The 21908-nt window shown below is 46.2% G+C and overlaps 1 protein-coding gene across 1 annotated transcript in view; it reads left to right on the top strand.

Annotated features, from left to right (window-relative positions):
• Positions 1-6869: 6869 nt before the first annotated feature.
• The window catches only part of EHD3 (EH domain containing 3), a 31150-nt gene continuing 16111 nt past the window's right edge, over positions 6870-21908 (top strand). The window contains exons 1-3 of the mRNA XM_067292958.1: positions 6870-7405; positions 14330-14506; positions 19482-19579. Coding sequence (XP_067149059.1) covers positions 7179-7405; positions 14330-14506; positions 19482-19579 — 502 coding nt within the window. The 5' untranslated portion in view covers positions 6870-7178. The remainder of the gene's footprint in view (positions 7406-14329; positions 14507-19481; positions 19580-21908) is intronic.

The raw sequence follows: 21908 nt of genomic DNA, 5'->3' as shown, positions 1-21908 counted from the left end.
AAATGGATGTCTGAATCACCTGAACATGTAGCCTCATTTTCAAGAAGCTGAGCTGGCAGCCCCTGAACTGTAGCGGTGTGTGCCGAGAGTCAATGACACAACTACTTCATATGTTTTGAAAACCTCCCACCTGAACCCAGCTGTAGGTGTATTGTTTTAAACTCTTTCCCATATCACCTGGAAATCTTTGAGCATAAGATGCAATGAAGCATTTTATGTGTCATGAGCAATCACCGCTTATACAGCTACAATATGTTCCACCTAGTGTTTTAACCCTCTGCCTGCCGTCTGGCTTTAGAGCCATGTGTAACAGCAGGGACCAGAAACAGCTGTATATGACCAGCCAAAATATACCTGGAAGTCACCTGTATTCCACTCAGCATGTTACTGAGCTAGACGGTCAGCACTCAGTATGCTCCACCATGTCCTCTGGCCTGGGTGGAGTAGAGTGTGTGTGTGTGTGTCTCTTCCAACAATTGTAATTTCTAAGGGAAAGCAGCCAAGTGTAGTACACAGAGGTTAAAAGCTTTAGATGGAAACTGTGAATGAGTAGGCTGGGTGGATCTGATCCTGTATGCTTTGCACATTCGTCTAGCATGTTTGCTATCTGATGTAACTCCTTCCACTAAATTAGCATCCTATGATCTCCCCTGACCTTTCTCATCGTCTTAGATGCCATGAGGTGGCCTGGTCCCTAAGTCTTAAAATAAGAATCTGAAGAATTCACAGTGAATGCTTTACTTTTAGTAAAAGGAATAGGACCATGAAATAATTCTCTGAGAACACCTTTCTCTCTCTGTGAGAGGATTTGTCTCAGACAACTTTGGGGAAGATTGCATTCAAGGGCTAAACCTGGAGCCAACACAGCAGCCCAGTTCCACTGATTTAATGGAGACAATCTGTATTTGGGCTGAGAATCCACTCCTGATTGTTCGGAATATAGCAAATGTTTCTAGGTGAAATAATAAATTTTAGGGTGAGCAAAACAAATGATACAGGGCCATCTTTTACCTCAGTCTCGAAATACAGCGAGGCATTAACTACAAAAATTAACACCCATTATTCAAAATGGAAATGTGACTATATGAGGCTTCGTTAACCTTTATTAGTCTCTTAATGCTCATTATGAAAACAGCACTTGCAGGTACAGCCTTAAGTCTTTGATTAAACTTAGTGGTGTATTTCAGAAACAAAAACCCAGAGCTGACTCCCACTCTTTCTGTGGGCATTTTAGCAAATAGAATTACCCTGAAAAGAAGCACTGAACCATGTTTTCTCACAAAATGAATGAACATACCAAAAGGTGGAGGACCTTCCCCTGAATTCCCTGTGCTTAGATTATTGGCCCAAAAGGTGATGAACACTTTTTTCTGGTGCTGAGCTCGTCGAGGCAGCGCAGAGAACCTGACACAGTCTTCCACTGGTGTTAATAAAAAGTCTATAGCGAAAAAGCCTGTGTGATTTCAGAACCATAATCAATACCTCTCTGGGCAAAGACTCACTCTTAAAGACTTTGGCCGAGAATTTAAAATTTATATTCTTCATTGTGCAAATTGTCTAAGCTCCACTGATATCAGTGAAAATATGAAATTCCCATTTCCTCAAGATCTATCAGGTCTGTCCTTTATCATTTAAGGTTACAACATCCTATTCATAAACACCCTAATTGTTAGAGATCCTGACTACCTATAACTCCAGCTAAAATCAGAAGAAACTTGTGATCTCTGCAGAATACTTTGTGGTCAAATATCAGCCAAACTGTCCCTAAACAGCAAAGCTTAGAGGAGAAGGGTGCATGAAATCCGGGTTAGTTAAAACACCAGCCTGCGTTCACAGCCATTTGGCCCAGAGAAGCTTTGGACCTGTGACAGGCAGAGCAGCTGACATGGTTCTAGTTTCTTTAAATCACACCCATTCTTCTCGTGTTTGTTGATATGAACTTTCTGCCTTCCCCTTCATCACTTCCAGAGAAAAGTATAGCAGCAGCTGCTCCATTCAGTACAGCCAGCAGCAACATGTAAATAATACACCCGTCTGATCCTAGAGGACAGCTTCATCTAAGTACCATGTGTCCGAGAAGTGGTGACAGAGTTACATTTCTTTCAACCCTTTGGAAAATCCTAACCCTGTGGTGGCCACCAACAGGTGCTGAATGCCAGCACCAAATCACTCTAAATAGTACTTAGAGTTTGATGTCCTACCTTCTCCAGGTGTGTCCTCACAGCACAGGATAATTGTTCCACTGGTGGTAATGCCCACTGCTTATAAATAGTATATATGTTACCTCTACCTATGTGTGTATTTGTGTGTGTGTCAGTGTCTATGTGTGAACATATATCTTGTCTACGTAACCCTGAGAGCTAGTCCTTACCTATCAAATACTGTGATAGAAGAAGGAGGCGGGGAAAAAATAGATGTTGAGCAATGGTAGAAAATTTCTGGAAAGCTCAATGAAAAATGTCCCACAGAAGGCATGAAAGAACAGGTCAGCCCATCACACAGACTAGTATTTGACTCACCCCTGAATTCAGTGGAAGGCAGCTTCCTTGTTTTGTTAGCCATTAGATTATTCAAACCACAAAAAATGCCAGCTCTCCATATGTCATTGACAAGGCAGAACGGGTGGGTGCATTTGACTGCGTCTCAAAACATTTTAACCAAATTTCTGCTTTCAGGTAAGGAAAGAAATCACAAAGCAAATACCCTCAACCCCCTCCCCAAAGGCCCACATACATTCAGAGCATATGGGACCACAGTCTCTCCACTTTGTCAATCACTAAATCATTACAATTTCTAAAAATACATATATGTAAGCTTAGGAAGTACACTTCCTATCACTGAGACAGTCAAAATCATCCAAGAGTTACAGGACAAACCTCCAAGCTTCTGCACTGTAAGGATGGCTAAAGTCTCTGGTGATTTTTCTTTCTGGCACCATTACAGACATCACATGGGATCATATGGGTACAGTCCCATATGTGCAATACAACATGCTTTCTTTGCTTTACAAATTTAAGATGTGAACTCTTTGGATGCAAGGATGCTTCCCACTCACTGTATATACATTATCCAACTCAACGTTCTCCATTCCTGGGGGCACTTCTGGGTACCAGCACCTTGTTCTACCCCAAGAACAAATGGACATGAGCAATACAGAGCAGCATGGAGACGACAGGAAAAGGGACAGTGTATGAGTACCAAGTTATCTGAGAACAATGGTAAGAGAAACATATTGGGAAATATTTCAGAGGAATACAAAGGTGCAATGGGGGCAGGATGGGAAGGCAGCAGCTTTCTGAGTCGTAAAGGCAAAGCAATGAGTGAGGGAAGGGATAGACTATCCTGGAGACAATTTTCTTCCTAGGCCACATGGCAGCAGAGGATGGTTGAGAAGTCTGATCTAAATGAACCAAATGAAACTCTCCTTCCCTTATCTATCAAATTAATATATTTGGTTTAATTCTGGGGACCTGCTGCACCTTCCTCTCCCCCTGTCCCAGTCACACAAACCCTGCTATTCCCTGTTGAACCTATCACTACCTGCACTTTTGACATTTGGTGCCTATTTGGGTTTCTTACTTTGTAATGAACAAGCAATAGTTGTACCAGCAGGAAATTAACTTTTCTGAACTACACTGTTCCCCCAAAGCTTCTTGAAACTGTCAAACTTTTATGGTACTTAGTGAGTCACCACCTCTTTTTAAAACTCAGTGATTTGCTCATGTCCCCATTCTCTGATGACCTTGTAGGAAGTAAACCTCTCCAATCTAAGACAGGGAGATAAGCAAACATGCCACAACGATTTGATTTCACACAAAACTAGTTTCGGTTATACAACATTGTGTTTCACTTCTGAACTTCAGGTTTCATTTTGAACAGAAATATTGCGTGACTTGAGTCCAGTCTCATTCACTTCCAGTAGTATCTTCTCTAGCAAAATCTCTCAGTCAAGGAGAGCACCCAGCTAAGTGACTATCTGCAACAACCTTACCAACAGCAGGGATAGGGCTGAGAAACTACAGAGCTGAAAGTTTAATCTGTCACAGCTTGAGTAAAAAAGACGAATTCTAGAACAGAGGACTATAGCAGACCTACCTCCCATCAGTATCAGAAACATGTATGTTATGGTCACTGCAATACACTAATTTCTGGGCAGGACATTCAAGAAATAGTTTTTCCGTTTGAACTGCTCAGAAACTTTCAACAAAAATAGCCCTTTTCCAGCATTGACTTTTAATGAAAAATCATTGTTTGGAAAATGTTTAATTGCTTTAGTTCTTTTTCTGCTTTCAAAATAGGCCACTTTCAGAAATATTTTAAATTAAAAAAAAACATTTTTTCCTGATGACTGCCCTGTGGGACCAATCTGGCCAGCAGAAAACTATCTATCAAAATGTCCTTGATGAAGAAATAAAAAGGAATAAATAATAAAAACAGATTTAAATTTTCAATTCAAACTTTGCCCCAAAAAAGCCTAATTATACTCTAAACTTCTTTTCCTAATTTACTGACCTTTGGGTTTTTTTGATTGGTTGTATATTTCCAAGGTATGGAGAGTCCCTGAAGAAGTCAGCCTTCTGGAGAAAAACTACTAAGAAACAGACTGAAAAAGACAGAAAGGTATGTAACATTTGGAAGTCAGCTAAAGAAAACCCATAAAAATTGCGAGGATTGGTTGCAATTTGCCACAGAAACAAAGAACTCAAAAGAGAGGGGACTCTTCAGAAATTGTGAGTATTGGGGGGGGCATTTGGCCATCAGATGTAAATATTTATGATTAGCACAACTTAATTGCTCATACTTATTGTTGTCTTGTAAACGTAGGACAACCGTGCCTCTGCCATACCTGCAGCAGTTAGTTCCCATAACCTGCAAAGCAGAAATCTTAGTCACTCTTCTCTCCCATTCATTGCATTCAGGAAGAGCATCAAGGTGTTCTAGGGAGATTTACAATCAAAGACTTCCTGGCCTGACCTTTACTCAGCTCTGAGAATAAGAATATCACAGGAAAACACCAAGGAGCAATAGAATCCATATATAGTTGTAGAAATACCGGAATAGCGCTGAGGAACACAATCCTTAAATGGCAGAACTATCTAGAAGATTAAAGTGATTTTCTTCTTACAAAATGAGGAATTCTTGCAAACCTTGTTGATTTCTACAGGGTCTTTCATTTTCAGAAATTTTCACTGGAAACAATTCATCAACTTCTTCAAGCCAAAATCTCAGTCTATTTAAAAAGATTTAAAAACATTAATTCCACTTTCAGACTAGTTTCAGTTACTGGCAGCAAAGCAGAGAAGTTTGACTTTCAGAAAATATTATCAACTTACTATTTTATTTCAGAAAAAGAAAACTGGTCCCTGGAGTCATCACTGTCACCTCATGGGTCAAGCTGCACAGAAGAGCCATCTGTGTAAATGCATCAGACCACAGAATGAGAACGACCAGGAAAATACATCTATAGTCAAATGCATAGAAAGACACTCTGAAAGCACACACACATTTTTTAGCATTCCTAGGTCTGTCCTTGGACTAGAAACGGCTAGGAAAGAGAAATATGTTTAGTGAAAACAATCTTATTACCCTTGATTTGATCATTCAAATGTAAGGATTAGTTCCTGCTTGTGTGTCCTATTCCAGACACATAGGGCCAAATGCATTGTGGTGTTCCCCTGTCAAAATCAACTGCTTTTAATGCAAATTTGCATCTGTTTGAGCCAGGCCTGAATTATTCCCATCCTGAAATAGAGTTGTACACAAATGGCTGGGAAAGGGCAAAAGCCTTTGACACGACGGGACCTTTTCCAAAACTGCTTCTTGCCACATTTCTTGGACTTGATGAAGAAACTCAAGTGAAAAAAAAGCTATGTAGAGATGTTTCAGGAAAATTCCCCACTCCCAGTGCTTTGTCCCAACAGCTCAGCTGTAATTAGGACTGCCTGGCAGTGTTGCGTTAGAGCTGATGGACAACCCTGAAGACATTTTGAGCCATGGACCAGTGCTGGAAAACTTGTGCAACTGGAGCAAGATTCAGCCCAAGCATCGCAGCATTCATTCTTCAGGTGTCCAGTCACCCTGATTGCTACAGGAATAAAAGAGTGGAGACAGCTACTAATTTGCCTGTCTCATCTGCTTAAATGGTGAATTCTTCTGGGCACAGATCTCCTCTTTCATATCATTTCTGTGAGCCCAGTACAACTGTAAGAGAAGCGATGAGCGGTAACGCACTAGTCATTTGGGGGTGTTCAATGTTGTTAAAAATCAGCTCAGAAGCAGATTGCTCACCAGGGACACGCGTACGCTCCTGCACACGGTAAATGCCTCTGTTCTTACATGTATCACTGCTTTCTGCCTTTGAAAACCCTTGCAGAAGAGCAGTCACCAGGACATTTCTCTTCTCCAGAGGTGACAAGCGCAGCAATCCCAACCCTCACCGAGGAACCGAGTACAAACCCCTAAAAAACACCGTTACACACTGCCGGGGCGCAGCGGGCAGCCCAGCCTCACGGCCCCGCCAGCCCTCGCTGCCGGCAGAGCGCCGCCGCGACGGCGTCGCGAAAGAAAACACCCGACTCCCTGTCAAATCTACACACGCTCATTGAAAGAGCGCCGGGATTTATTCCAAAAGGAGGTGAAAACGGGAACAAAATGGCGGCCCATGCCGCGCGGAGCTCCGCGGGGCGCAGCGCCCCCTTATGGGGTCTGAGCGCCGTGCCGCGCTCCGCCGCGCCCCTCCCCAACATGGCGGCGCCCGGCGCGGCTTCACCCGCCGGGGAGAACGGGCGGCGCCTGCCAGGAGCGGCCGACTTCCGGCGCCGGCCCATTTCCTGGCGGGCCGCCCTTAAACGCCGCCCGCCGCGCTCGCAGGGCGCTGCCGCCGCCCGCCCCTCCGCGGCATGCCCACGCCGGGAGCCGGCGGCGCGAAGGGAGGCGGCGGCGTTGTCCAGCGGCGCCTCTCGGCCGAGGCCGCGAGCGGGGCGCGCCGCGCCGCCTGACTGGAAGCGGCTCGCTCAACGGCAGCCAGCCGGCCGCGGCGGGAGCCGCCCCCCGCGAGGGGCCGTTGCGCCGCGGGGCGAGGGAGCATGCGGGGGTAGCCCGCGCCCAGGCCGCCGCCGCCGCCGAGCCGCCCCCCGCCGCAGGCCGCCCGGCCCCGCCGCGGGGGCCGCCGCGCCACCATGTTCAGCTGGCTGGGCACCGACGACCGCCGGCGCAAGGACCCCGAGGTGTTTCAGACCGTGAGCGAGGGCCTGAAGAAGCTCTACAAGACCAAGCTGCTGCCGCTGGAGGAGCACTACAAGTTCCACGAGTTCCACTCGCCCGCCCTGGAGGATGCCGACTTCGACAACAAGCCCATGGTGCTCCTCGTGGGGCAGTACTCCACGGGGAAGACCACCTTCATCAGGTAGAGCCGGGGCGCCGGCACCGCGCTCCCCGCGTGGGGCGGGCGCAGGGTGCCCGCTGCCTGGGCGTGGGGTGCCCCTGTCACGTCCCCGCCGCTGCCAGGGCAGAGCCCGCTCCGGCTGCAGCCTCGGGAGGGGGCTTCCCCGCCGGGGCAGAGTGGGCGACGTGCCCCACCGCCGCCGCTGCTGCTGCTGCAGGGCACCGACGTGGCAAGAAGGTGCCCTGGGCAGGGCGCTGCTGCGGGAAACGAGTCGCTCGGGGCCCTCCGGTCCGCTCGAAGGGCAAAAGCCGCAGAAGGCCTCGCCCGGGGTGTCCCCCTGCCTGCCCAGGCCGGGGTGGCCCTCTGCCGCCACGCTTTCCCACGCTGGTGGGGCGTCCTGCGGCCTAGGGAGCCTCCAGGCAGTGCTTGGGTTTGCAGGGGTCTCTCTCATGCTCTTTCTTCTCTTTCTATCTGCTGAGATAACGCTCAACATAGTTTGACAAGCATGTGTGCTCAGGGGTGTGTGCATGTGTGCACAAGAGAGACCTGCCCATCTTCAGGACTCTAAAAGCAAGTTCTGTTTCAGCAGCATCCTGCCCTGCTGAGATGCAGGGAGCAGCAAATCGCTTCCTAATTTTAAAGCCAGAGTAGCTGCCTCTGTCAGGTTTGATTTGAAACTGCCAAAGAGAGGGTTAAACTTTTTCCAGCTGGGTTTAGTTGTGGGGATCTCTGTTCAGACACATTGCTAGCTCAACTCGCAGCGGTCTTTCTCTTGGGATCATAGGAAATGCAGACAGTGCAGCTTCAGCTGTGTGATTCATAAGCTTAGTGTTAAACTCCAGCCTAACTCTGGTGTGGCTCTGTTGAAATCTGTGGAATTACCCCAGTGTAAATCCAGATGCAGGCCCCAAGCAGCCAGTCCTTTGTTCTGCCAGTATTTCTTGGTGGAGGAGGGGGCTGGGAGAGTAGGAAGAGGTGAATCAAACTGGCTGTGCCTCTCCAGGACTGACCTTGAGGAATGCAGGTATTTTTATGTGCCGTACTATTCCTGCTATTTAAAGCCCTAACCAGGAGCCAAGAACAGAATGCATTTCTGCTACCTTGTCAGTCACGAGTCTGGCAAACAAAGTTTAACACTGAAAAGATTTGCTCCCATGAGCAGGTCAGGAAGGTGATGAAGGGGCACAAATGACCCTCAGATGCTTCTTTTTAAATGGCTGGAAGGGCAGGATGGGGTTACTCTTCTGGAAATGGAAGAGGCTGACTTGGATAGCTTAATTCTCTGCTTCCACCCCAAATCTTTGTTCTGTGACTTGGTACCAAACCTGTTTGAAAGGTTTTTTCTCCCCTCTGGGATACCAACATCTTGGAGCAGAACCAACTCTGAATGCCCATCCCTGAGGTTGTTTGTTCTGTAACTAGAGCATCTCTTCCAAATGCTCTTCTTCAGACTGCCAACATCAGCTTTTTTTCTGCAGTTTCACCTGTGTGCTGCTGTTGGCCAAGTCTTCCTGCCTTTGTCCCTGTCTGTTCAGTAAAGTCCTTTTTTTGTCAGCCTAAACTCCTTCTGCAAGAAGTCTGGCTGCCTAAAGCATGTTCCAGGCAAAAGGAGAAGATAAGCCTTTGCTTCTGTGGGAAGGCAGCAGCCTTGTAACTCTTCTGTTAGTGAGCTGATCTGAGGCTCACCTCAACCAGCAGACTTCAGGCCTGTGACCTCTTCTCTCAGCCCCCTCTGTGCAGGGCTGGGATGAGTCAACCCAGGGATTAGGGTCAAGCAGAAGAGGCCAAGAGCAGCTTCCTTACAGGAGTGCAAAATGGACATGAGAAGGTCTTCCAGCAAGGCGGAGGTTTCACTGCACAAAATGGTGAATGAGAAAGTGAAAGTCAAGCAGTGTTGAAGTGCCTGTGGGCCTCCTGTGATGGGAGAGATACGAGGGCCTACTACTCCAGTGTAATCCTGAGCAAACGGAGGCAGGAGGTTTCAGAAAGTGTTGCTTGTGATAGGGCCTGTAGCTCAAGCTGGATGCCTGGTCATTAGGGAGCTGGATAAGCACTGGACTAGCATCCAGAATTATTGTGGGAAGGCAAGTGGGTGCTAAAACCAATAGCAGGGAGGAGTTAAAGGGTGGGGGGGGAGATGGGAAGGGAAACAACCATTATGTCTTGGCATTAGAATGAAACAAGAAATGGCATCAGGGCATTTCTTCCATAATCCTGTCAGGATAGGGGACAACTGATGTTATCCCCAAGTATCCATCCCACTTCATATTGCATTCTGCTCATAAATGGGATGCAATTTGGAGACTTGACAGTGCCACTAAACACTCAGGTGGCATGCACTCAGTGCCAGTTCACCCCTGAATCCCAGAGCACTGATTTAAAGAACACGACCTTAGTCACCTACCCTAGAGCTGGGTCTGTCTCCCAAACCTCTTCCCTTGCTCCCAGGGAATCTGAAGTGAAAGGAAGAAATGCAAGGCACTGGGGAAATAAATTGTTAGAGCCTCTCTGGAGAGAGCATGTAATCTGCAGCCTCTTGCAGTGAGGCTGTGCTCTCTCAGGGGGTGATGAGAGAAGCAAGACAGTCAAGGTCAGCTGTGAGAAACATTCCTAGAGGCTGAGGGAGGCGAGTTGTGCAGGTTGAAGCAAGACTAAAACACAGGTTTCTTTTTTGTGGAACTGGGCTGTTCTCTAGGTCTCTGAAAGCAGGAGAGAGGGCTGAGCCATACTTTGCTATGTGAAAGATGTAGAGTCACAAGCTGCAGCTTCCCTATTCCTGCTGTATCTGCTCTCCTCACTCACTCCTGTTTCTCTTCCCAGCATCAACTTGGCACAGGCCCCAGCCCTGCATAAAGGCCTTAAAGGCCTGGATGGAGGGGGTAAGCCAACACCTTTACCTGGGAAGTTAACCACTATGGCTGTTAGATACTCCCTAGGACAGCAGGATGCCACTGGAGCCTACCTTCTAAAACATTATTGCTTCTTAAGTTTCCTGTAAGAGGATGGGAAGGCAGGATAGAACACTACTCTCCTAATTAATTTACGTTCTGTGGTCCTTTCTAAAAATAATCCTGGCTTCTGTCCAGCCATCCTGTTAATAAAATAAACAAACCAGCTAGAGCCCTACTAACTGTCAACATGGCTTGCTTTTTTCATGCAGCCACCCTTTCCTCTTACAGCTAATCATTTACACGTCCTGGTCTCTCTGGACTCTTTGTCACTCTCTACACTAAGCAGTTCTGGTCTGACCTCCCCAGGTGGCCCTGAACCTTTCATCTCTGCCTACACCAGGCTGATCTGGCTGCTTCCTCTCGCTCCTCCCCGCTGCCCTCCTTCCCTTTTCCCGTCCTCTCCACCCTGCTGCATCACCTCTCCCGCACACAGCATCCTGCACAGCTCCTGTGTGACTCATCGCTAACAGAAGCCGGCTCCCTCCCCCACATCCTGCGGCATTCCTGCCTGGAGAGCCTGGAATCTCCTCCTGGCAGGGGCGAGGCAGCATTGGGCTGGACTCTGCTCCCTGCTTGGACTCTGCTCCTAGGCTAGGCTAACCCTGCTTGGAAAAGGATGCCCCAGGCCAGCCCCAGTGCTGCTTCCCTGCTTCTCCCCACAAGCTGGAACTGCTCTGAATGGGGCAAATGGCATGCTGCTCCCAGACAGATGCCTACTCCAGGCACCTCTCCAGTGAGCAGACTGTCTGTAAATAAATGTTTGCCTGCTGGTACCCTCTGCCAGCTGCCCCAACTTGGCTGGAGGTGGCAGGGACTGCTGGGGATGGTCATTCCTCAGTCCCTTGCAGGTGTTCAGCAGCTCAGAGTAAGGCATGCCGCATTGGTGTGGGAAATTGCCCTACAGCTGCTGGTCACTGTTGCCAAGCATCTTCCACAAACCATTCAATTTGCGATTTTCTCCCAGAAATCACCCAGAAGTGTAACAACTGCATGTTCTTTAGTGTTCTTCTGTTAGCAGAGGCAGCCTGCATCAGTGCCCAGCATAAGTGCCTTCCTCCCATCAGACAAGTGTCAATAGGTCCCCTTGTATTTGTCCTGTGTACAAGGGGATCCTTGTGCTGCAGACACCCTGCTGTACAATGCACCCAAATCTCCCAGAGAAGTCTCACTTGAAGATTCGTCCTGTCTAGTATTGTAGCATCTATTTTATCTCTCTGATTTCATACCACTTGTGTGTTAAGTCAATTAGCATTATCTTATAGCTTCTTCTGTAGCAGAGTGCTTTTGTTGCTGTGTTTTTTGTTGTTTTTTAAATCTTATATAAAAAATAAACACAGAACACTTTGAAACAGTAGATGAGTGGAGCTGTGATAAAATTCTTTCAAACAGCCTGGTTGGAGGAGGAGTGTTGCTATTATATGGAGGGCTTTTGCTTAGGCTTTCTCAGAAGCCTTGTCTATAAATGACAAACAAAACCCGCAGGCTTTTTTTTTTCTGTCGCCCAAGAGCTATCATGTTGCTTGTGCATAAAACAAATGGGTTATTGTTATGGCAAGGCTGAGACCTAGCGTGGGGAGTAAGGAGTGTTTCTCAAAAGCATCTCACTTATCTGTTGCATTTGATAATGATTATCATTACCTGTTTCTTTTCTCTATAATATTTGCAAGAGGAAAGACACTGAAAGATTTAACTGTATGGATTCAGTGAATGCCCATCTTTGGGTATCTTAGGTATATTATGTCAGACCAAAAGGAAAATACAAATTAAGAGCAGAGGAAAGCTAATATCAGTGATTCCATTGCAGAGATGTCCACCTGGAGGCGAGTATCTTGCATCACCATCCAGGAGGCCTAAGCTTAGTTTCCAGAGTCTGTCCAAGCAGATTGTAACCCAGCAAATGGTTGTTTCAGTGTAGAGAGCTTTCCAGGGAATGGAGCCAAGAGTGTTCACATGAGGGTCTACAGAGTCCTTGATGGGAGAAAAGTAGCTTGTCCTGTTCTCAGCTTCTTCAGGCTAGAGAGGGGTTACTGTAGCTGCCAGGAAGGTGTATTGTGATCACCAGCCAGGGAGGAGGCCCACACAAGCATTAGCATCAGTCTGATTCTGCTAAGCAATGACCCACATCTACAGGAAAGTTTGAGGAATCCCCACATAGCCTTTAGGTGGATAGGACATATCCACCATGAGAGGGTGGTTTCTTTTCTTTCCTGGATTATTTCACATTATTGGGAACAGTTAAACATCTATTTCATCCCCAAGTTGTTCCCATTAAGAGAAGTCTCTCTACACAAGACTTGGAAAGCACTTTGAATGAAAGTTATATGAAAATGCATAAGATATCTATGATGGAGCTGGGTGAAAACAGCTCCCAAGGGAATTCTGGAAGTCCTTGCTGGAGTTATTCTTGCTGCAGCTATGCTCTTCATTAGTGAGTACCAAGCCAGTTGTCATGTGCTGTATATCCTGGCCATGTAGCTGTTCATTTTGCCTTTAGATCAAGTTGTTACTTGGAGCATCGTTTGGCCTTGCCCACTGGGAAGCAAAGATACATTTACAGACATGGTGTCAGTAAACAATCCTGCTGGATGAGCACAAGTTTTTTGTTGTTCCTAAGACACTGGATTGAAATTACCTCTGCTAAAATGGTGAAGGTGGAAACTCCAAATAAGCGATCAGAAGCTTTCATGCAAATGATCTTATAGTCTCTTATGTAGGGACTTATCCTTCCCGATAAGACTCACCCGAGTGAGCCAATACTGACTGCTAATCACACTGATCTCAAAATCATGAAAAATCCCTTGCCTGCCCTTCCTCTCCTTTTTCACTATCCACTGAATGTATTTGTAACATTGCTGTAGTTCTGTATTCATCTTCCTGCATCATTACGAAGAGCAGGTCAAAGCAAGGAAAGTACCGGCTATCTACTGTCAATAAGCAACAACGCAATATTAAACTAACCTCTCCATAGCTGGGCAGTCATGTGTTCCTCATGTAACAATCTAGAGCTTGTCACTAGTCTAGGTTACAACATCATCCCACGCTGGGGCTGGACCACTTCTAGTTCCCTTTCACAAGTCACATGGACACAGCAGTCTTAGTTCTCAGCACAGAACCAGCAGGAGGGATGTTTTCTGCATCCACGCACACTAGCGCAGCCCTAACCTCAGTGATGGCATGTGTCCCCTTCATAGGCCAAATGGAACTGTTGCGTGGAGGCTGCTGACCCACCCTCAATTTGGCAGGATAAGTCAGGATGTGCAGCTAGTGTCCTGTTCAGAGTCCCACAGCCCTGTGGGTGACTATCTTTCCCTGAAATTTACCACTGTACCTTCAGAGAAGTTGCCAGAGGCTTAGGAGATAATAAGGAATTCTGTGCTTACTGTGCCATTTAGCTTGATAACCAATATTGGGATATACTCTGCCACCCACATGCTTAATTCTCAATCTGCTTGAGCAGTTTGTATTGCAAACCTGTAACTGCATTGCAGAAGCACCAGGAAGGGAGACTTGAGACTTTGAGAAGCTGGCATTTGAGAGGCTGATTTGGACTGGGGGCTAAGCATATTAATTGGATGAGTCTGCTGAAATGAGCAGCAGTAAAGTAATTAATATTGGTACCAAAGGCCAGTAAGGTTTCATGATTAACTCCTTGATTGCAGTGAACTGCTGGTTTTACTTTGCTATGCTAAGTCTGTTCAAAAGGTCTTAGGGATTAAAATACACAAAATGATCAAACATGATGATAATCTTTTCCCAGCAGTTGTAATCTTCTCAGTTTCTTAATCTACCTAAATGAGACAGCTTTAAATGTTGAGATACCAAGTAGAAAAACTACCACAATATTTACCAAATGATTCAGTGACATTGCTAAAAATACTCTTGGCAGGAACCATACTCTTGAGCTTCTTCATTACACCTGGATCTTCAATACAACCTATTTAGGACTTAGGCAGCTCACATCTCATGCCCCCACCCTTGTTTTTTCTTCCTGTAGGTACCTGCTAGAGCAGGATTTTCCAGGGATGAGGATTGGACCGGAGCCTACAACTGACTCCTTCATTGCAGTTATGCAAGGAGATGTGGAAGGAATCGTTCCTGGAAATGCATTGGTGGTGGATCCCAAAAAACCGTTCAGGAAACTCAACGCCTTTGGCAATGCCTTTTTGAACAGGTCAGTACTCAAAAACTTAGTTGCTTTGGAGTGTAAAGCTAGAACCTAAAGAGCAGCATAGCTAGTAATTTAAAGGAACAAGGCATTATGCTCTTCTCCTTTTTTTCCCCCCCATACACATGGCTGATGCAAAGCCATTCCAGTCCTCCTGGATGCACATCCATCAGTCACTGCAGGGCAGACTAACAAAGTGGGCCAACTCATAACTTTATTTGCACAAACAAAACAAGGACAAAGCACAGCCTGTCAACCTCATCCTGTAGGCATCTAGGGTTGAAATGTCTTCATGACACTTTATTCTTCCTTGCTTTTACATTCCTAGCCCCTTCTGTTCCGCAGTCAGTTCAGTTCCTTGAAGCTAAATAGTCTAATCAGATGTAGCTACTGAAGTTAGTAAAGAACTGGCCCAATTTGCACCTCTTTGTTTTCTTGCGTTTTAATATTGCTTGGATGCCTCTTGTAGCAAGTCCAGCCTCCTTCCATTCTCCATTGTATCTGAGGTTATTTATAAAAATAACCTCAGATATAAACTGATTACAGCTCTAACATCTTTCCTGTAGGAAGCTGTATAGCAAGGGATTCTGACAGCGGCCCTATGACATCAAGAGCGTAATCTTTTCATTCCCTAGACCTATTCCAGCTGTACTGAGTTTTGGATCTAGGCCTTGCAGGAAGCCAGCAGCACACACCCGTAGCCTAGATGAGCCCAAACTGTGCTACAACAGGCAGATGGGAACAAACTGTCTAACTGTGCCTTCCGGTGCCTTCCCTGCTAATGCAGCATGTGGGAGACAATTGCAAACATGGCAGCTGCTCAACTAAACAGCCAGGAAAGCTGGGTTTTGACTCCCTTTCTAACTTTTAGGCTTTCAGAGTGTCTGTCCAGAAAGTGCAGCATCTCCTACCAGCACTGACCACAGGAGTGCTGGTGTGGGCTGTGGTGAGACAGGCAAAGGAAGGAACATGCAGAGGCATGGGGAGAAGCTCGATGGGAGGAGAGGGAGTTAGCTGAAGTCATTACTATGAGAAGAGGCTCACAGTGCCTTAGGGTGACCCTGGAGGCAATAGCTGATCACAATGGAGGCTCATCATTCAAATACAGCAAAGGTAGTCCTACACTGGAAAAACTTTGAGATTTTTTCAGCATCTTGCAGGACCCAGAACATTTGCATCTGGCCAACTGTTGGGTTGGATCACAGACCACCCTCTACTACAGGGGAACTCTGAAAATAACAGGCCTCCTGCCTGGAGCAGAGAGATGATAAATCAAGAAAACATCATTCAGAGCAGCTCTGCTGATAGCTGAGGACAGCCACAGCCAGCAGATACTTTGGCGCAGGGGAGAAGCAACTTGAGAAATAACAAAGCAAAATACAGAGGGCAAGAAGCAAACACACCTGAGTTGGGCTGACTGATACATGCTGAATGCAATTTGTTCCTAGTACAGCCAGGAATCTCTGTGCTGTTGCTACGTGCCCATTAGCCTAGTTCACCATATCATGCTGTGCCATGTTACTCCCTTCTCCTGCTCTTCCTTCTCCTGTGAGGAAGGAGCTAGGCATGTGCCTGTGAGGACAGCAGGACAGAGAGGCACAGCAGTGATTCAGCAGCAGAAGTGCACTCCTGCTGGCGATGCAGGGAGGGAGTAGCCAGGACAGCTAATTAACCCCTTTTTCTGCTGACAGACAAAGAAGGGGTAATGATTTCTGAACTGGCAGAGGAAGACATACTGAGGTCAGCAGTATAAGCATCACAGTGCTGAAGATGCAGATGGTAATACCCAGCAGATTAGGAAATCAAGCACATGCAAGAATTGACTTACAGAGGGCCAGAAATTTAGCAGATGTAAGTCAGGGTACCCCCACTGAACTGGATCAAGCCACCCCCACTTACTCCTATTTATGGGCCTGACTTCTTGGCAAGAGAGTCTGGAGTTGTCTCTGCCTTGCACCCAACTAGCCTGTTGCTGCTGTGTGTGCACTAAGGCACTGACCTCATTTAGGAGGCTATGAGCAAGAAATTCAGAGCAGGGAGGTGATCTGCAGGAGCCACCTCTGTGAGCTAAGAGAGCAACTGCAAGTAGGTCTGCTTTACCCTTCAGTGGTTAAAGGTGATGCTTGACTGTGGGCACCAGTAGATAAGAACAGAGCAGTGCAAGGCAGCACTCATAAAGAGCACACTGGTCTCAGCTGAGAGGTGGTGGTCAACAGTGCTGCGTCCAGCAGGACACAGAGCCTGCTGCCCTGGGGGGAGCTGAATAGAGGAGGAGCGGTAGTGAGGATCCAGCCTCAGCTGGTGCTTCCTTCCCAGCAAAGATTAGGATCTGCTGCATTCCAGGAAGCAAGAGAAGAGTGGTACAGTTAGGCTTTGGCTGGGAGGCAACAGCTAATAGTGCTGCTCAGAGCCTGTCTCCTCCCTCCCTTTCCCAGGAGACAGAGCCCCTGCCCATACCCACCTGGCTAAGATCAGAGATGGGGCTGACAAACAGCCTTGGGCTGAAAGGGGGGGATTGCAGGTTTGCAGTACCATGCTCTGGCCCCGTCTCTTGTCCTCCTCTCCTTGCCGCAGGTGCTTCTTGGGTACTGAGAGGAGAAGGGCTTTTCTTCACTCAGATCTGCTGGCACTACTCCAGCTCTGGAGGGATCCTAGCAGAGAGATTACAGGTTGCAGCTTGTATCAGGAGGACTTGTTTGCATCAAAGGCCTGGAGCAAAGTCAGGAATTTCAGCCATTACTTTTGTATCGTGTTGGCTTGGTTGATGGTTGCAAGATTCCTCCTGCCTCCAAAGTCTTCCTGTCTTGGGAGGCTAGGTTGGAGTCTCTTCTGGTTTTGCATTGTCAACAACAGGAGAGATTGTGGATAACAGATTCCTCCATCATCCCCCTGCTCTGCCTGTAGCAGCACTGAAAGTCTAATTTGGCACCATGCTCTTCCCTTCATATGGTCCAGAGCAGAATTAGGTCATGCTCCCTGAGGTACTGCAGTTCTGCTGGGACAGCAGGAAGGCAGCAGCCTTAAAGACCTTGCCAATAGAGCCAGAATGCATTTACTCACACTGGCCTCTGACCTTGTATCGAAATCTCCTTTGGAATACTTTCTCTAGAGAATGGGGTGGAAAATACCCTTGCCCAAGCTATTTAGTATTAGACCATAAGGAGTACTCAGGATATATAACAATGCAGAGCTAACCCAGGCTGGCAGGAGCGGGAATAACATGACCTACTGAGCCTTTTGTTCTCTGCTGATAGGCCTGGTACACAACAGCGAAACCAAGCCAGCCGCTGTCTTCTGCTTGAGGTGTTAGGCATTCTGAAATGCTCCCTATTGCCACCTGCCAAGCTGTGGCTGGGGGAGGGAGAGGCAGGAAGATTTAGACTGGAATAACTGATAGCTTAGGAGAGAAGACACTCATCTAACCTATGTGGATTCATTCCTGTCAAAATCATCTTAGAGTCATACAGGTAGAAGAATTGGGGTGAGGCTGTAGCATAGCCTGGAGGAGTTCATAGCTGCAGGGACTTCATCAGCACCAACTGTAGCACTGCAGGGCTCTGTCTGCCTTGACTGCATCTAGCAGCCCTTGTGCCAAGCCTGATCCTTTATGTGGTTCTGCTGCCTCCCACAGGAGCACATGCTTTTATGCCTGGATATCACACCACACAATTAAAATCTCTCTCTATATATATATATACACACACACACACACACACATATATATGCGTATATATATATCTGCCTGGAATACCATCGCAGAAGGGCTAGCCATGAAATGCTACCAGGAGCCATGTAACCAGATACGCTTCTGCTGTCCTTTGGATGTTATCAGCAACTGAAATAGATGAGCTGCAACTCACTGAGAGCAAATGCAGGGTACTGTTCTTAGGCAGTGAATTGTGCAAATACAAGCTGGGGAACAACTAGCTAAGAAGCAGTTACACAGGCATGGAGCTGCAGAGGGGGGAGGAGTGAGTTATGAACTGAATGCAAGTCAACAGTGTCATACCGCTGTGAAAAAAGTAAACATCTTACTGAGATAAATAAACAGGACTGTCATATGTAAGAGGCAATGAGCAATCCACCCACTCTGTTCAGCACTGACAAGGTCACAGCTGGAGTACCACATCAGGTTGAGGCATCACGCCTGAAGAAATATATGGAGCAGTTTGAGAGTATCCAAAAGAAAGTTGCAGAAGTCTTCAGGGATTTAGGAAATATGAACTACAAAGGGAGCTTGAGAGAGGTGAAAGATGGAAAAAAATTGTTTTCTTTAGAGGAAGGATTGAGGGGAGTCAGTATGACAATACTTGAAATATGTATCCATTGCTACAAAAGGGGAAAAACTAGACTCCCAGGTTGTCAGGTCTTCATCATTAGAGGTTTGAAGAATACTTTAGACAAACAGCCATTTGATCCTGCCTTGAGGCATAGGAATGGACTAGAAAGCCTCTTGAGATCTCATGCTGCCTAGGCTTTAGGATTTCCATGGTGTGAGAATAGCCCACTTTGTCTGTTTAAATCCTGATTTAAAAAAAAACAAAACCCACCTACAACATTGGGGGGTTTTTTTTGGTTTTTTTTTTTAATACAAGTTATTTTGGTTCACATGCGTTCAGGAACCTGCGGGGAACTCTTAAACGAAGAAAAACAAAAACAACGCTTCTTGCTAAAATCCAAACAACAAATGAAAACATTTGGATTGTTACACATTGTTTTTCATTAATAATTCCCAATTTGGGGCCAGTGTAGAATACCTGTCAAAGGTCATGACTAAGATCAGTGTTCCAGAAGAAGCAAAGTAGAGAAAATGCTCAGTCCTGGCTTTTTTCATCTCTTTAATCAAGAGTAGCTCCAAGCTCCAACTGGAGACCTGGTTTATAAGTGAGATTAGAATCTGGACTGTTCCATACTGCCTGTGATGTTCAGCAAGTCGTAAATACTTTTTGCTTTTATTTTAAACGCATTTATTTTTGTACAGGTTTGTTTGTGCCCAGCTACCTAATCCTGTACTAGAAAGCATCAGTGTCATTGATACGCCAGGAATCCTTTCTGGAGAAAAGCAGAGAATTAGCAGAGGTAAGTCCCAGATTTGGTTCTCTTTTCAAGGACAGGATTGGAAACCAAAGGGACTATAAGCAAGTTTCCCCTCAAGCTGTACATGTTTGAGACAGAAACACTAGTAGGGGCCTCTCAGAAGTACAGCACAATGTTACCAATGTCCCTTTGGACTTGCTTTGCAGTGTGCTGTAGAAGACTTCAAATGCTCACAGGGAAGGTTGTTAACAGGAGCAGCAGTGCCTGTACGTGTTAGAATGGGTCCAGAACTCCCCAGAGGAACAGAATTTGATCAGAAAATGTCAGTTAATCAAAACCTACATGCTTTGCAGAAACACCTTCATTCAGTGGCCTAATGATGAAGCACAGGCAAGGCTCCAGTGGCAATCAGCCTGGTTTCCTTCCATTTGGCCCAGAGCATTTCCTCACACTGTCCAGGCTTCCTAAATCTGCTGCAGGATTGGATTGGACCTAAGAACCACTGGCACCCAGGTTCCTCGTTGCATTTGGGAATCTGGAAATCCTGAGGACACTAGATGGGTCTCATGAATAGCACAAAGTCTCTCACTGAATATGCATTTGGATTCAAAAGAGTGGGGAGAGAGCAGCGGAAGATAATGAGTAGGCCTACGGTTTTGGAGCTCTTTATGCTAATCCTGTCTCCAGTTGCCTTCTATCATCTTCTGCCTACAGTATAAATTTGGGGAAAAATCCTTTAGAACAAGCATTTTCAAGAGTGGCTATTTCTTTGTGGTATATCCCTCTATTAATATGAGGGCACCAACTCAATTTGAGTGTCTCGGGCTGGACCCCCACAGTGGGCAACAGTCTTGATGTTTTACCCTAACATGTCTAGTCATTTTCTTCCTCTGTAAGGTGATGGTGGCAGAGCTCACCTTCCTTGCAGGTTCCATTGATAAAGCTGGTAGCTGTGCATCGTTTCATTGAATGAAAGCAGTATTCGGGTGCCAAGAGTTGTTATCACATGATAATGACAGACACAGATTCATGTTTGAGAAGATCAGTTCAAATTCACACCACCTATTCGTGATGCACGATTAATTTTCAGCAGCACAGGCCCTACCCAAAATGCTAAGGCCTTTCCCAGTGTTATAATTCTCCCTTGTATTGAAAGTACTCTTGGAAACTTTTCACTGGGGAACCACCTTGCACAGAGCCAAATCATGTTCGTTTTACTGAGATCTTCCATCACAGGATCTCAGCTAAAAAAGTATCAATAAAGTTATAAGGGACAACTAGAGTTAATTGAAAGCTACTGATTCAAACTAAACTGTTCCAACATGGGTCTTTGCACTGCTAGGGGATAGTGAATTCTTTCTAGGCAGTCTACAAAAGGTAACCAAGATGTTCAGGCCTTCCTCACAATGCTTAAAACATGCGGCACAAACATCCCTACCTCCAGCAGAAAATATTTAAGAGTCTGCAGAGAAACAAAAATTGAAATTAAATGGTGTAATCCTTTTTCAGTCAAAAAATGCCACTGAAAGCCACTAGTTTTCTTGTGGAACTGTTGTTGTGATGAAATTTTGCTTAGAGGAAAACTACAAAATATTTCTATTGTTAGTTCTTTTTAAAAAAAAAAAAGTGTGTAAATGAGTAAAAATTGACCCATTTCAAGCCTGAAGGAAGTTTCCCTATCCCCACTCTGAAATCTCACCAATTCAAATCCTGATTTACATTGTAAGAGAAAAAAATCAGATTTCCAGATATCTTCAGTACTAAAAATATCCTCTTGCAAAACGTACTGTCACTTCCTTCTCCTCCTTTTGCAAAATTTCTTCATCAGCCTCCCAGGGGGCCTTGGTGCCCCATTCCTACAACTACACTAGTAAATGCCAGCAATGCCAGAGCAGGCTGATATGCAGTTGTACACTGTTAAATAAGTCACTGGTGTACTTTGGCCCAAGCCAGCTAACACCTCCCCAAACATCTGAGCATAGCTGAAGGAATGGCACAGGCTGGGAAATGTTCCTTGTAAGCAGAGAAGGCCAAAGAGTAGCCCCATTTCTCTAAACATTTGCATATTGCACCTATTTGTAGGACTGGAGGCCTGTCTTGGTGCTTGAGGCCAATTCTTCCCAGACAACTCTGCTGCCTTGAGTGCAGTTAAGTGGAGGTACATTGGCCCTGTGACTATAGTGGCCTGTTGGGTCACTCCACCCTTAGCGCTTTTGCCAGGAGGTGAGAAATATAGATGGATATAGCTACCTCCTGCTCATCTTGCAGTCTAAGGAGCTTTCTCTGTTTACACTTCCAACCAGTCAAGGTACCATCGTGTTGTTAACTGACCTGATCACAGCACAGTTAGAATTACAGCGTAGGTGAGACC

This window comes from Apteryx mantelli, chromosome 3 (genome assembly GCF_036417845.1).
Source record: "Apteryx mantelli isolate bAptMan1 chromosome 3, bAptMan1.hap1, whole genome shotgun sequence".
Lineage (NCBI taxonomy): Eukaryota > Metazoa > Chordata > Aves > Apterygiformes > Apterygidae > Apteryx > Apteryx mantelli.
The sequence above is the reverse complement of the archived record's forward strand: the minus strand, read 5'-3'. Positions and strand labels throughout refer to the sequence as shown.